Source organism: Cyprinus carpio, chromosome A15, assembly GCF_018340385.1.
Source record: "Cyprinus carpio isolate SPL01 chromosome A15, ASM1834038v1, whole genome shotgun sequence".
Taxonomy (NCBI): domain Eukaryota; kingdom Metazoa; phylum Chordata; class Actinopteri; order Cypriniformes; family Cyprinidae; genus Cyprinus; species Cyprinus carpio.
Genome location: NC_056586.1, coordinates 11,950,011 through 11,964,993, shown reverse-complemented (window position 1 = coordinate 11,964,993; position 14,983 = coordinate 11,950,011). Strand labels below are relative to the sequence as shown.

The 14,983-nt window shown below is 37.6% G+C and overlaps 1 protein-coding gene across 1 annotated transcript in view; it reads right to left on the bottom strand.

Moving 5' to 3' along the window:
* The window catches only part of LOC109104220 (TNF receptor-associated factor 4-like), a 34,119-nt gene extending 19,973 nt beyond the window's left edge, over positions 1–14,146 (bottom strand). Inside the window, exon 1 of the mRNA XM_042771029.1 lies at positions 13,683–14,146. Within this exon, the coding sequence (XP_042626963.1) occupies positions 13,683–13,825 (143 nt within the window). The 5' untranslated portion in view covers positions 13,826–14,146. The remainder of the gene's footprint in view (positions 1–13,682) is intronic.
* Between the last annotated feature and the right edge of the window lie 837 nt (positions 14,147–14,983).

Sequence of the window (14,983 nt, the reverse complement as noted above, 5' to 3'; positions counted from 1 at the left end):
GTTTAAAACTGACATAATGCAGACAACAAAGACAAAGCCGGTCTGAATTAAAAAGCTCTTTAACAGTTTGAAAGGATTGTGAGTTCAATGATGTGGAAATTAGTAGGGAAAATTTAAGCATAAAGGACTGCAGGATTAGCCGTTTCTTGGCTTATCTTCCAGCTGCGAGCCCCTCTCGCCCTTCTCAGCCGGTGGGAAGGCGAGATGTTATAAAAGGTCTGGGTTTTGAGATGGCTATGAGGCGAGCTGGAAAAGAAGAAGCTCTCGCAGCTCATTCTGAGATAAATACATAATGAGAAGATCTAAGAACAAGCTGATAATGTCTGTTGGATAATCTCGCAACAGCTTGATATATTCAATCTTCTGAGGGTTTATTTTGGAGGAAAAGTAAGTTGGAGAGCCTTTGAGCAGGTTCAGAGCTTTGGATGCAAGATATGAAGCTTATGGGCAGTTCCAAATGTTCTCAACTTTGTTGTTGGGTCCAAAAGATAAAGGAGCTCATGCAATTGGAGATACGATCTCATAAAGAGACACCAGCAAATATAGGAGTGGATATCAAATGATCTGCATCTTTGTTCGCGATCGATTCCTTTTAGCCTGCATAGACTTAGTGAAGCATTAAAATAGCATGTGTACCATAAGTAATGAAATTCGACACAGTTTTCATTATCTTGCGATCGCCTCACACTCCAGGCTGGTTTCAGTACTGAAAAATACAAAAGAAATAGGAGGCAAAAAATACGCCACAAGCTTGGGCTTCGCTAGAGGCAAATTAGCAGCGTGCTAATCCTTAGCGCCGGTGACTGAGGATGGGTGGATTAATGTCATGTGCTGTTCTACCATGACAGCAGGTGGAACGGACAGATAATCCCGGCCAACAAATACTTATCGGGCAGAGATGTCCGTCACTAGCTTGCGGCAGACAGACTTTCCTCTCCTCAGAGCACAACAGTGACTCTCTACAGAAGGAAATTAGATATTCAGGGATTGCAGCTCAAATTTAAAATCTGATCAATAGATCAATAAATACATAGCTGCCTTGTCATCCAATGAGTAAGAATATTGTTAAACATCAACACAAAAGCTTCTTAGTGAGTCCAACAGTATTATGCCACACTAACCATGGCTTGAATAAACTCTAAATTAACTTCTTAAGCAAGACTTGAGCGTGACCCAATGGATGGACAGAGCTTTTCATTGTGCTTCTCTGCATGAGACAGTGTACAGCACCAGGTGCTGAAAGAATAAACTAATGTGTGTGTTGTGTAGGAGGCTTGATTTAGCTCGACTCTATAGGCGCTTCAGGGAAAAACTCAACCACACCCCAACAGCACAGTTCCATCATCTAATTATACCATCTATTTCCTCATGCGCCCAAGAAGCGTCCAGAAAGAGTGGGTGAGAAAATCCACTGCCAGCTTGCAGCTCTGCAGATACGGACAGCGGCGTGCCGCATTAAACTTTATATCACAGTTGAGTCAGCGTGGTAGAAGTAACTGGAAAGTAGGTGAAACTCTTTGTGAAACTAAAGATTTTACCCTTGTTATCAGCTGACTGAGTCACCGTGTGCCGGTGGAAATAAACTACGCACCTTATATGTGATGAGTCACCTCCAGCGTCCCGAGACAACACCTCCTGAGTGCTCTCCACCTGTCTCCTGTTCATGACTTCAAAAACTTTTAAAACCAACGTTGAACCCAGTGACTCCCTGTGTAGGAGGATTATGTAATTATAATGTGATTTCTCCTCTTTCAATTCATTGATTAGAGGAAGATAGTCAGGGAAAGCAGAGCGGGCAGCTCGTCAGCACTTCATCACAGATTCTGTGTGTGTGTGTGTGTGTGTGTGTGTGTTTGTGTGTGTGTGTGTGTGTGCACTGCACTCCTTTGGCTAGGCCCACAACTTCAGTGGCCATGGTAACGGGGTGAAGGTGAGGCTCTTTATGCTGGAGAGAGAGGTGTGTGAGGGAGCGGCGAGTCTGCTAGATGTGCACTCATGTAGCTGATAAGAACATGCTAGAACTCCTGTGCTTGCCATCATCCCACAGCGCAGACAGTGAACACTCACACGGAGCTAAACTCGGCTCTCCCTCTCTCACAGGCTCTGCTGCTATGAAACAGTACTGGTGTTCCCTATATGAATGATGGGGTGTTCTTTTTGTACATATCATTAAGGGTCAATGATGTGAACTCTTATTTTTGTGCCTGTGTATCCTACATACAGTGATATCTATGGAAGCCCGTTTCTGCCACTGAGTAAAAAAATAAAACAAGGTAATTGTGACTTTTTATCTCACAATTCTGACTTTTTACTCACAGAATTGTTATAAACTCAGAATTATATCTCGGAATTCTGATTTTATTTCTCGTAATTCTGACTTTATATCAAACTCGCAATTGCGAGAAAAAAACTCAAAATTGCGACTTTATATCTCAGAATTCTGACTTTATTTCTCAGAATCCTGACTTTATATCTTGCAATTCTGAGAAATAAAGTCAGAACTTTAACAAAAAAATTCACAAAGTGCTATATATATTTTTTATTCAGTGGCGGAAACAGGCTTCCATAGATATCTATGGGATGAGTTTGCCGATTTTCCACCAGCTTTGTTATAATGTCTGTAAAACATGCAAAGGTCCACCAGATAATGCAAAATGTGTAATTTTGCATCGTCCAGCAGACTTTTGACAGCTCAAAGGCTTTTGTCTAAACTCTTCTAGAAATGGCTCTCGTGTTTTCTCTCATGTAGCACAGATTTTAAACATTCTTTTGCATTCTTACTGCATAGACAACTACAAATGAAAAAAGGATGTGTGTGTGATAAAATCTCTTTATTAAGTAATAATTATTTTAAAGTAGTTTTGTTTAAAAATATTATTTCAATAAATTTTAATATATTCAAAGTATTAAAACATTAAAAGTGTCTATCTTAAGCTATTAATATATATATATATATATATATATATATATATATAAATATATAATTATATATATAATTTATAGATATATGAAAATATAATTTACAATTTATGCAATATATAATTTTTAATAATAATAATAATAATAATAACAATAATGTGAAAAGAAAATTATATCACAGGAAAGACGTGGAAAAAGTAATTTCAAACTGTCACACACAACTCCAATAAAATTTTAACATTAAATATAAAAAATATATATATAAATAAATACATACATAGATTTGCATTTAAATTCTTATATTACATATATATTGCAAAGAAAAAAATAGACTGCAGAATGATATGCGAAACATGACAGTAGCACAACCATGCAGGAAATCAGTCTGTTATACCACAGAATGTTTTTATTTTTATTTTTTATAATTATTAATGAAAATAATGATAAACATGAGTACACAAAATTACCATTGTTGGTCCTTTCAAAAGCCAAATAAGGAGACTTAAAGACATGGAGCAGCAGTTCACAGCAAATGACTTCAAACAACAAGCTCTTTAACGTCTCTCTCATCTAGCAGAAGGAACCTTCCATATGCCTGGCCTTGAAGATGAGGAAGTGGCTTTCTCCGGCCTCTTTCATGGGATCAGTGTCACTTTTGAGCCGAGTTGGGACGTGGGAGCGTGAGTTTGAGCTGCTATATAGAGCGGATCTGCGCAGGGTAAAGCAGGAAGGAAACCACCACAGTGCCTCTTTCACAAAGGAGAACCAATGGCTGTGACCTTCAATCCAGCCGGCCTCCGGAACTGATAGTCAATAACACCAAATGAGTGTACGCTTAAACCGAAGAGCTCAACCACTCTGCCAACACCTGTTGTGCTCTAAAAGAGAGGCTTTCACTGAGACAGGTGCCCTCCTCCTTCCTCAAGATCTGGCCACCCCAGCTGCTCCCCTCACCAGCAGATTCTTCAAATGCCTGCCTGTCAGCTACACAACGGCTTGCATTCTCACACCAGTGCTCTCTCAGCTGTCTGAGACCCCTTCAGAGTCCATGCAAATGCATTCAGTTTTGATTAAACCATGTTACATGTTGGATGAAGACGAGATGATGCATGCTGGAGTTCCAGCAAAATGAAAAACACACAAGCTGCGTGTGCAGAACAGGATGGGACTGGGATTTAGACATTAGCACAGCGTTCAGCCGAGAGAAACTAATTGCATCTAGATGCTCCAAATGACCTTCAACCGCCTGTTACAGGGATACTTCACAAAGCATTTAACTGAATTCATTCACATGTAAAATATAATAAAATAAAACTATAAATGAGCAATTTATCCCAAAATAGCTTTGTAAATCTGAAACAAAGTGCTGAAAGTACAATCAACACAAAATATGACTGCTTAAAACTAGATTTTTTTTCATTGTTAAGAGCCCTGCTGAAAAAATTGCTAAAGCCAGCCTTATAAAGTTTGCTGGTCTTATCTGATTTGAGCTGGTCTTACCTGATTTAAATGGACAGCTCATCCAAATGTTTTAGCTGTTTTTGAAAGCCAAAGGTGGTCAAAAGTGTTATTTTAGTATTATTTATATTATTAAATACTATAATAGTATATTTACAATTATCTTTTAATTGTTTCTTTATGTTTTATTAATTCTGTTAAACGCTTTTAGTTTTATTTGTAATACATACATACATACATACACACACACACACACACACACACACACAAACACAAACATGTATACATATACATATATTTTTTTTCTATTTAGCTTTAATGTATTTTTATTTCAGTTTAGGTAAACTCAGTACTTTAACTTGAACTTGCCCAGTCAACATTTCTATTTTCTTATTTAATATTTATATCTTATTTCATCTTTCATTTCAATATCATTTACTGAAACTGATTGTTCAATCCCTTTTATTGTAAAAATGAAAAATAAAAATAAATGTCTTCTGGCAGACCAGGCAAGACCAGCAAACCAGTTTAGGCTTAAGATGATCAAGATGGTTGTTTTTAAAACATTGAATGGTTCCCAATACATACTGTAGCTATGAGGTTGCTAAGGTGTTCTGGATACTTTTAGAAGAATGTCTATGTGGTTTCTAGGGAGTTCTGGGTGGTTGTAAGTCAAAAGAGCCCACTGCTGAGTGTCTACTTTACTCTAGATATCTCAAATCCCTCCTTCAATGTAAATCTATGAAGTTTCATCAGTTTTATCATCTGCAAGACAAAAATCACAACTCCTCAACAAGCCACACAATTTGAAGTATCAAAGCACATAGTGTGGACAGTGTTTTCAATACCTAGAGTTAGGGGTTTGTTCATTTCTTAAGAATGAGCAATAGTGGTGTTTGCCTTAACAAGTACCGCAGATTATTTCTTGTTTGATTCCTGTCAGGTGAAGTGTTTCTGACAGGTATAGGTTAAAGCAAGCTGGTCTCAGCATGCATGGAGCGAGTGACTATGTTCTTTACTACACAACTGAAATTCCCTGCAAATCTGCACTCAAGGGGAGTAAAGATTGCATGATTTCTCTTTAAATACAAGCATGCCAGGGCAAGTCCCAGATCCCCACAAAGCGTTCTATCCACTTTGTTTATGAGCCCCAGTGAGCGTCCAAGGCCGTCAAGCACCACAGTTTTTCACAAAGGAATGTTGTCTATGCGCTTGCAAACGATGGATATCTGAATAGGGCAGAAAATCCAGTCAGGAATGTTAAGAGCTCGTCCACTTTTTGTGTCGCCCTCATTGAACAAGCCCTTTAGGTCCTAATAACACCCTCTTCGATGACAATTAACAAAGAAGCCTTATGGCACTTCAAACCAAAGCACTGATGCAAAACATTTAAATGAAATGCAAGCTTCTCAGTAACAGCCTCAGCCAACATCAGCTTGCAGCTGTGTGGAACGGATGGAGAACTTTCAGTCCATAACGTCCCATTCACAGCTGGACTGAGGTGTAACCTCCCCAAACGCCCCCTCTCGATGACATCACTTGGCCAGGATCTGATCTCAGTTTTTCATCTGAGAAAACAATGTATGTGGGTCTTCACAAAGATATTAAATTGCTGTAAACCTCACAAGTCGCTTGACGTCAAATTCAGATTCGTTTCAAAGACACATTTATGTAGTGCTTGTTTTCTTTATCTGCTGAATTGATTTGAATTTACTTGACAGGGCTAATGAGCATTCCTGGTTGTTTTCTTTCCCTCGGCTGAAGTTGTGGAAACATATATGTGGATTAGGACAGTGAAGCACCCGAGGCATTTTCATTTGTTGGACCGCAGTCTGAAGCAGCAACTCATCAACACAGTTTATTTCAGGAAGACAAATCAATATTACGCTGTTGCTAACTTTCTCTCCACTATGTATTGGCAAACATACAACTGTGTGAAATATCTCAGCTCTTCTTCGGGGCTGAGTTACTCATATGATGCTATTTAGTGTTCTATTTATTCAAAAATACAATTCATGTGTACAATGATTTTAATATACCTTTTATATCATGAGAATGTTTTAAATTAAAATTAATTTAGATATTCTTAGGAGCAGCAAAAAGTTCAAATATGAAGGTGGCACAACTGACCTGATATTATAATGATGAAAACAGCCTAGTTATAAGAATTCAATTCTTGATAAAACAAAAACTTTGGCACAAAGTAAAGTAGTCTGGCACAATCTTATTCTGCCTCAAAAAATATTTTAACAAAATTGCTTATTAACATTTGAAACACTTGTATTAACCAAATCAAAGTCATGTGGTGTGATCAACATGCAGGGAAAAAAAATCATAAATATTACAAATATAATTCATGCATACAATGGCTTGAATGCACCACTTCTATGAGGACAATGTTTTAAATTTTTCAAATAAAATTAATTATATTCTCTTATTCTTATTATAATATCACATAATTTATGATTTAAAAAAAAAAAAAAAAAAAAACCTTTGTCTTACATTTCTGAATTAAAATGATATTTTTGAGAGCATCAAGTAAAAAAGTCAGCATGATACAACTGTCCTGATATCATAATGAAAAAAAAAAGTTCTTAAGAAAACCTTATTAATTAGTTTGACATAATGTATTATTACTTATTCTAAGACAACTGCTACAGTGCTTATTAATATTGTAAACCTTTTGTATTAATAGTGTAAAACATTTGCACACCAAGTCATGCGGTGTGACCAACATGCAGAAAAAAAAAAAAGTAAAAAAAGTAAAATAATAATAATAAAGATTGATGTGTATGCATCAAAAATATATGATCCATTTTTGCTTGACAGTTACACCACACAATAATTTTGCAGTCATTTCATTTACTTTTCTTAAACAGTATTTGCCTCCTCAGATCTTATGTGTCACTGACCCAGCGAACAAATGAGCCTGGCTGGATGACTTCTGTGGCCAGTGGCACCTGTGAGAGGATGTGAGGGTCTTTGATGAGGCTGGGCAGGAAGTGAGAGAGGATGCCCAGTCACTATTCATCTGCTTCAGTGGCATGAATCCTGAAGAGGGACTCAGACTCCAGGCTGCCATACCCACCCTGGCTTCCTCTCAGTACTGGGCACCAATGCTTCCCTTAAATCTCCCTTTGCTCAGAGAACTACTCACTCTATCTGTGACAGGCCAAAGAGGCTCCTTTTTGTATCTCAATGAACAGAGGGCAATTAATTTGAGCTTTAATCTAAAAAAGATGTTGTTCACACAGATGGCTGAAAAGAAGTCAGTCTTTCTTTTCCCACTTTGCCTGTCACCAGTTACCCAGTTCTACCCCGGTTAAACCCATCCTTCCGTTGCAAGGCTTCAGTGTGCACATGTTGCAGACCATCAGCTCTCAAGAGAACGCAGGAGGACTTGACTTCAATACAAGACACAGAGGACTCTATTCAGACTCTCTAGGAAAAAAGACATTCTGTTTGAGAAAACTAGGCTGTGAAAACTGAAGCTTAATAGAGAAGTGAATGTTTTATGCTCCTTAGACCAGGACAGTCACCTTTTGTACTTTGGATACAAGTGGCTTCTGAATGGTGGCCTTGTCATGTATTTCTATTTATAAATCTCAGAATATGCAGTTCTTGTCATTTTTAGCAGATTAGTAACTAGAGTAAGTTGGACGACTAATTTTAATGGATGTGTGGAGCGGCATGTGAAGCAAATGTTTGCAGGAAAACTTTTAGTTCAACAAAGGCTTTGTTTCAAAACCTAGTGAGCTGCCTAATTAGACACCATGTTTATCAAGGTAGGTAGAAAAATCATGCTGCCTTTTAAGATACATTCACTGTGACCAAATATGACTACCTCCCTACCATAGTATGTGAAATTATTATACCCATAATACAGTAGGTGAAAAGCAGAGATTCTGAGGTGCACATCTGACACTTTACTGTCCCTTGAGGCCATGGGAAAGGGTTTGTGAATGGCAGTGAAGCGACCCAGCTGATGCTGGTAGGTGATATAACATGACGAAAGCAGTACATCCAAATTTTATCCATAGTCCCCATTTTCATATTATATATAACTTACTTTTTAACAGTCGCAAAGTAAGTTTTAAACCAAATGTAGTACCTAGTAGACAGTATGCCGTTTAGGACGCAGCTACTGTTTTGGCCACATTCTAAAGCACCATCATGTTTATCCTTTGCAAAGAAGGCAATCCCAGAATGCACTGTGAAAAGTGCAATGAAAAAATCCATCTAAGATGGCAATCACCTTTCTGCGAAATTTATTTCAGTGCTGAGAAGTAACAAAAAAAAAAGTCAATTTAATAAAAAACCCTGACAAATTTACACTATTTTAATACTTTCATGTTCAATATATTTCTATGCTTATTAGAGTGTCACATTGTTAGTGTAGCTGCATTTTAACATGGCTACATGCTAACATCAAATTCTACTGGAATCAATAGCTGTGTCCCAAATCGATATGAAAACTATTTTAGTTTTTATCAATATTCTGAGTAAGTTTTTATTTTTATACATATTTTAATTAAAAAAAAAAAATATTTAGTTGTGTTTTTGTCATTTTTATTAGTTTAAGTTTTTTTAATTATGTCTATGCAGCTTTTTATTCATTTTTAGTTTTAAATTAAATATGAATGAAAATGAGAAATGTTGCCTTTGTAACTAGCTGAAATAAAATAAGTTTTTTATATTTTATTATACTTTTACAACCATGGAAAGCACTATCTATTTGTACTACAAAAAAGCATGGAAGTCCATAAGTATTAGTAGAATATGTACACAAGAAGTTCAGAGACTAAACAAACAAAGCTAAAGCTTGAATAACAGACTACAAACTAGTGACCACTATCTCACAAAGCACCACATGATAAAATCCAGGAGTTTATTTGACTTGACTCGTCTAACTCATCTAAACCATTGCTTAATGGCATAAAGGGTGCCCTTGTATGTGCATTCAGAGATGTAAGCCCATATTATGAGAACCTCTTTTGTGTGCTGGCAGTGAACCAAATGCCCTCAGCTCAAGGTTCGCCTATTCTGCATTAGTGTCTCGGTCATGTGACTCGAGCTGATTGCCGGAGTGATAAGGCCTGAGGGTCGGCCCCTCCTGAACCTCCCGGCACTGATTAGACCTTCTGAGATGACCGACTTCCTTACGCATTCCTCCTTCAGCAGAAACACGCTCCATTTACCACACAAATAAACCAACATGGGGGCAAAGTCAAAGTCCGTCAATGTGCATGGGACAAATCCAAGTGAATGGCGTTTGATTGAGATGATTCAGGGTTGAATCTGAAACAGACTTTTACAAGGCAAGTCTATAGGTGTGCATGCAGCATGAAACTCAACCTGAAGTAGCTGGAGGCCCTTTTCTAATAATGGTTCAAACACAGGAGACGGTGATTCATAGCTGAGCATAACCCATGTAAATCCTCACACATATGGCAAAATTTCCCAATGTGACGGCAGGTCTGAACTGATCAGAGGCTGACTGGAGTAACGGATGGAATAACTTTGAATGTGTACTGTACACAACAATGAAGAAGAGAATGCACGGTTATCACGCAATGTCAACAAAGCACATATTTATCTTAAAGGGTTAGTTCAACAAAATATTAAAATTCTGTCATTAATTACTCACCCTCATGTCGTTTCAAACCCGTGTGACCTTCGTTCATCTTCAGAATATAAATTAAGATATTTTTGATGGAATCTGGACCTGTCTGACCCTTCATAGACAGCAACGCAACTGAAATGTTCCCAAGTCCGGAAACATAGCAAGGACATCTGTGAATTAATCTATGTGACATCAGTGGTTCATCCGCAATTATACGAAGCTACGAGAATACTTTTTTTTTTATTCAACAATTTGTCTCCTCCGCATCACCCTGGTGCCATTCTGGAGAATATCTCAGCTGCGTCACGCCGGAACTGTTTCCCACGTTGTTGTGATTTGATCTGAATGGAAACAGCATATCGGCGTAACACTGTCATTGTTGAATTTGAATAAAAATTGTTGAATAAAAAAAAAGTATTCTCGTAGCTTCGTATAATTGCGGATGAACCACTGATGTCACATGGATTATTTTACAGATGTCCTTGCTACGTTTCTGGACTTGGCAACATTTCAGTTGCATTGCTGTCTTTGCAGGGTCAGACAGCTCCAGATTCCATCGAAAAAAATCTTAATTTGTGCTCTGAAGATGAACGAAAGTCTTACGGACAACAAAAGACACAATAATTAATAACAAAATACACAAATTTCATATAACTAACAACTAAACATGCTACCAATTAAGTTCTGATTCTGATCTTCTTGAGGCCCCCTTGTAAATTTGCTGAGGTCCCCTAGTGGGCCCCGGGCCCCTGGTTTAGATTAATTTCTCATTCTGTGGAGATTCAATTTAATGAAGTTTTAATGTAAATCATTTTCAAATCAATGAAGGGCTATGCATAGAATTTTCAAAAGACTTATGGTGAAGTCACGAACAGCATTCCATTTTTTTGAATCGGATCTTTTCAATGAATCAGTTGAATCAGTTCGCAAAACTGATCTGAACGATTTGACAAAGACACAAGAAATTTGCATATGAGTATTCTGGAAATTGCAATTTGTGCATCTAGTCTCTTTTTTAAATATCCTTACTCACAAAAATCATGAATTACTGCAAAAAAGCAATTTGCCAAATGTGTGGAAATGCTGGTTTATGTATAATAGGCACAGTACACTCTAAATAGGCGCAGCTTTAACTAGTGTTAAAAAGTCACTCATTAGCTGGTGACAAAAGTTGGTAAAGAAAAGTTACTTATAAAGTAAAAACATAGATTGGCTTTCTTCCCAGTGACACAATAATGACCTGATGATTCATAAGAATTGTCTGCTTTCATTTAGTCTTCCACAGCACGTCTTGTATTTGTATTATCTCAAGCAGTTTTGAGAAAAAAGAAAACTGAGCACAGCTTCACGTTTTAGAAGAAACTTTCTGCTATGTAGGCGTGAGAGGAAAGAGGTTTACTGAGAATAGAACAAACATAAACACAAAGAGCCTTAGGCAAAATGCATCATGTGCTTCCTTTTTCCTCCCTCTATCCAAAAATGTACATGTTAATTCAGGGTTTCTGTGAGAGTCTATAGTGGACATTCAAACCCTGTGACCTTTTATCTTTGAGCAGAGCAGAGCATCAGCACAAGTTCTGTTTATATTCCACAACACGCAGACAAGAAAGAATCAAAACCAGTTTGAATATGTGGAAAATCTAGATAAGATCTTCGCCCTATCCGTGACTCGCACTTTGCCATTGTTGCTGTTGAATTTATCATATATTTAAAAAAAATCAATTCAGGCTCTCATGTTCCCTGCTGTGTCCGGATATCAGTGTTGGCATGATATGATAATCTGTCAATGTTCTAAATATAAATACAGCGGTATTCTATTAGTGTACAACGTTTAAGAGGGCATAATGTAATCTATTTGAACTAATGCCTGACAATGTGTAATGTGTACAGTAACATCCTATTCAACTGGCAAACCGCGGGCCAAATCTGACTCACGTGAGGCATCCAGTTAACTCACCTAAAATATATACTACTGTTCAAAAAATTGTAATATTAATATTTATATTCAGCAAGGACACATTAAATTAATCAAAAGTAACAGTAAAGACATTTATAATGCTGGCAAGGGTAGAATGAAGCATGGTTTCCACAAAAATATTAAGCAGCACAACTGTTTTCAAGACTGATAATAATAAATGTTTCTTGGACAGCAAATCTGTATATTAGAATGATTTCTGAAGAAGCATGTGACACTGACGAATTGAGTAATGATGTTGAAAATTCAGCTTTTCATCACAGGAATAAATTACATTTCAAAATATATTACAATAGAAACCATTTTTTTTTAATTGTAATAATATTTCACAATATTAAAGTTTTTACTGTATTTTTTATCAAATAAATGCAGCCTTGGGCACCAAAAGAGACTTAAAAATATTTAAAAGTCTTACTGACACCAAAGTTTTGGATGGTAGTGTATGCAGTACCAACACTTATTTTTCTAAAACCTATTTCTTTACAGTGAATTTTTCATTTTTATTTATGCATGACTAAGCAGTTGGTTTATACTGTAAATGTACTTGTTTAGAATTTCCTGCTAGATAAAAATGAAAGCTATTACACTGACACTTACTTCACAATGCAGACAATAAACATTACACTCTATAGCAGAACATAAAGATGCTTAAAGGTTTTTTTCACATGACTTGTTTTTCAATTTGAGCATCTCTGTTCCATGCATTGCTACATGGGTCCTACACAACCTAGCAAACAAATTGCAAATAACACAAATTAGTGCCGAGCGAGCGATCCGGCAGTCTTTCAGTACACCGATTCCAATAAAGGATTCACTTCCTAATCCAACATGACGCCCTCTCCAAGAGCCTTGTAGTGCCTAGGGTCAAAATGACAGACAGGGCCAGAGCTGAGAGTCTCTACCACCTGAACACACACACACAGGTCTGAAAATATTTTTCTCCCACATTTATTTAGCTAGCCCACAACTGGATGTACTAAAGCAAAATATTTACTCAAAAACATTCAAAATATTTACATTCTCCACAAGTACACTGGGAACCGGTTACCTTAAAGAGCTATTTCTACTTGACTTAACCCATACAAATGAGTTTGCTGGTATGAACTAATGTATATAGGTTGATTGAGTTATGTTAAATAATATTTTTTAAATGAATAAAACCAGTAAATAACGTTATCATTTTAGGTTACTATTTACTAGTCTTAATGACAGGAACTGCTCCGCTGTGGTGCTACAAACAAATACTGCTCTCATATAGCTATTGCCATGATGTTGAAGTCTAGATGTTTGATATTGTGATTTCATTGAACTGTTCACCCACCTGTCCTTTCCTTTTCTTTTCTAAATGCATCATGTTGCATTTCCTTCGCGAACACGTGCTCTATCTGTCAGTATTTGTCTCCTGACGCTACAGCAAACTAACTTCATTTGCATATGTATTTGCATACAAACATCCCTGGCATCCTATTGGTTGCCAGATCAACTCAAGGCCCACGGGCAGATTTAAAACTGTCAATAAGCGCAGATGACTGACATGCGCGTGTTGAAACGATGATTGACCAAGCTGTTTATCATTCCCACTTCAGTGTTTTACACCGCAGACTCCATCGTTTCAAACACTGGTTCTGTGTATCCTCTGTTGTTGTTGTCACGCTTCATTCCTTACGCAAAATACACAGTATGTGTTTGTCAGATGTTGCTCCTTACCTGAGAAATTCCTGAAGACAGGTATCGCAGAATCGGTGTCCACATGTGGAAACCTGGACGGGTTCCCTCATTGCTTTGCTACACAGAGGACACTGAAAGCGTCTCTTGGGCTTCTCCAGGAACTTGTAGTCAAACCCCGGCATTGCTGGTGTTTACAGTAAGCGTCTATAGGAACTGGCGTTTGTTGTCCTCCGCTTGGAAAGGCGCGGTGACAAGAGTCCTTCACGAAAGCTGATATTCACTTGCCGAAGACGCGCGAGCTCCCGTCGTTATTGTTCCGTCTCAGCTTTCTCTTTCGAACAACACGGCTCGATCCAACATCAGGGTGACAGCTGAAACCCTGAGCTGTCTGTGGGATGAGGCTGTCAATGCAGCGCTAGTGCTCGATGATGAGAGACGTTCACAGCGCCTGTCCAGAATAACACTGACAGCCTGGAGACAAAGCTCGGATCCCATCTGTTTGGCCATATAAAGCCCCACCCACTATGCATGAGGGAGGAGCCTAATTTAAATCTCTCTCAGCCTTGCAGAAATCAGAAAGGCAAGCTTATTTACAGTTGTGCACAGGATTGTAACAAGTAAGGGGATTATTTAGATGCTTTACTGTAAATCATTTTCAGGATTTATCTCGAGGGTCTTCTCTCAACCTTTTTTATCGAAACGTGGTATGCTTGCGATGTGTGCATGTTTTATCAAATTAAAAATAATGACCAAAATATCACTTCGGAATAAAAACAGCCTAAGATGGTTTTGGCTGGTCTAGCCTGGTTGGTTGCAGACTGGTTTTAGATAAGTTTAGACCACTTCTTTAGCTGCTCGGGCTGGTCTTAGAAGACAAGCTGGCCAACCTGCTAAAACCAGATGAACACCAGCTTGGCCAGGCTGGAATACCAGCTTAATCCAGCTAAGACCAGCCAACGTGCATAGGCTGGTTTTAATTGTTTCAGAATGAGTGCCAGTCTTAGCAGCTAAAGAAGTGGTCCAACCTCCTCTAAAACCAGCCTGCAAATTAGCTATTATCTAAAAGCAGCCAGTCAGTTTAGGCTGATTTTAGCTTGCGCATTTATGTATGTATGTATGCATGTATTTATTTTCAGCAGGCAATCTTTGTGCTTAACAAAAGGTTGCATGAAAACATATTTGTGCTTACATAAAAATCCCCTCTCCTCATTATTCACAGCCTGAATACCTTGAATATAACTGTATAGGAGTTGTATCGCTGCACAATTTTACATTAATATGAAAAATATTTAAAGTACATACATATAAATGCTAATTTAGAACGTCAACTAATAAAACTA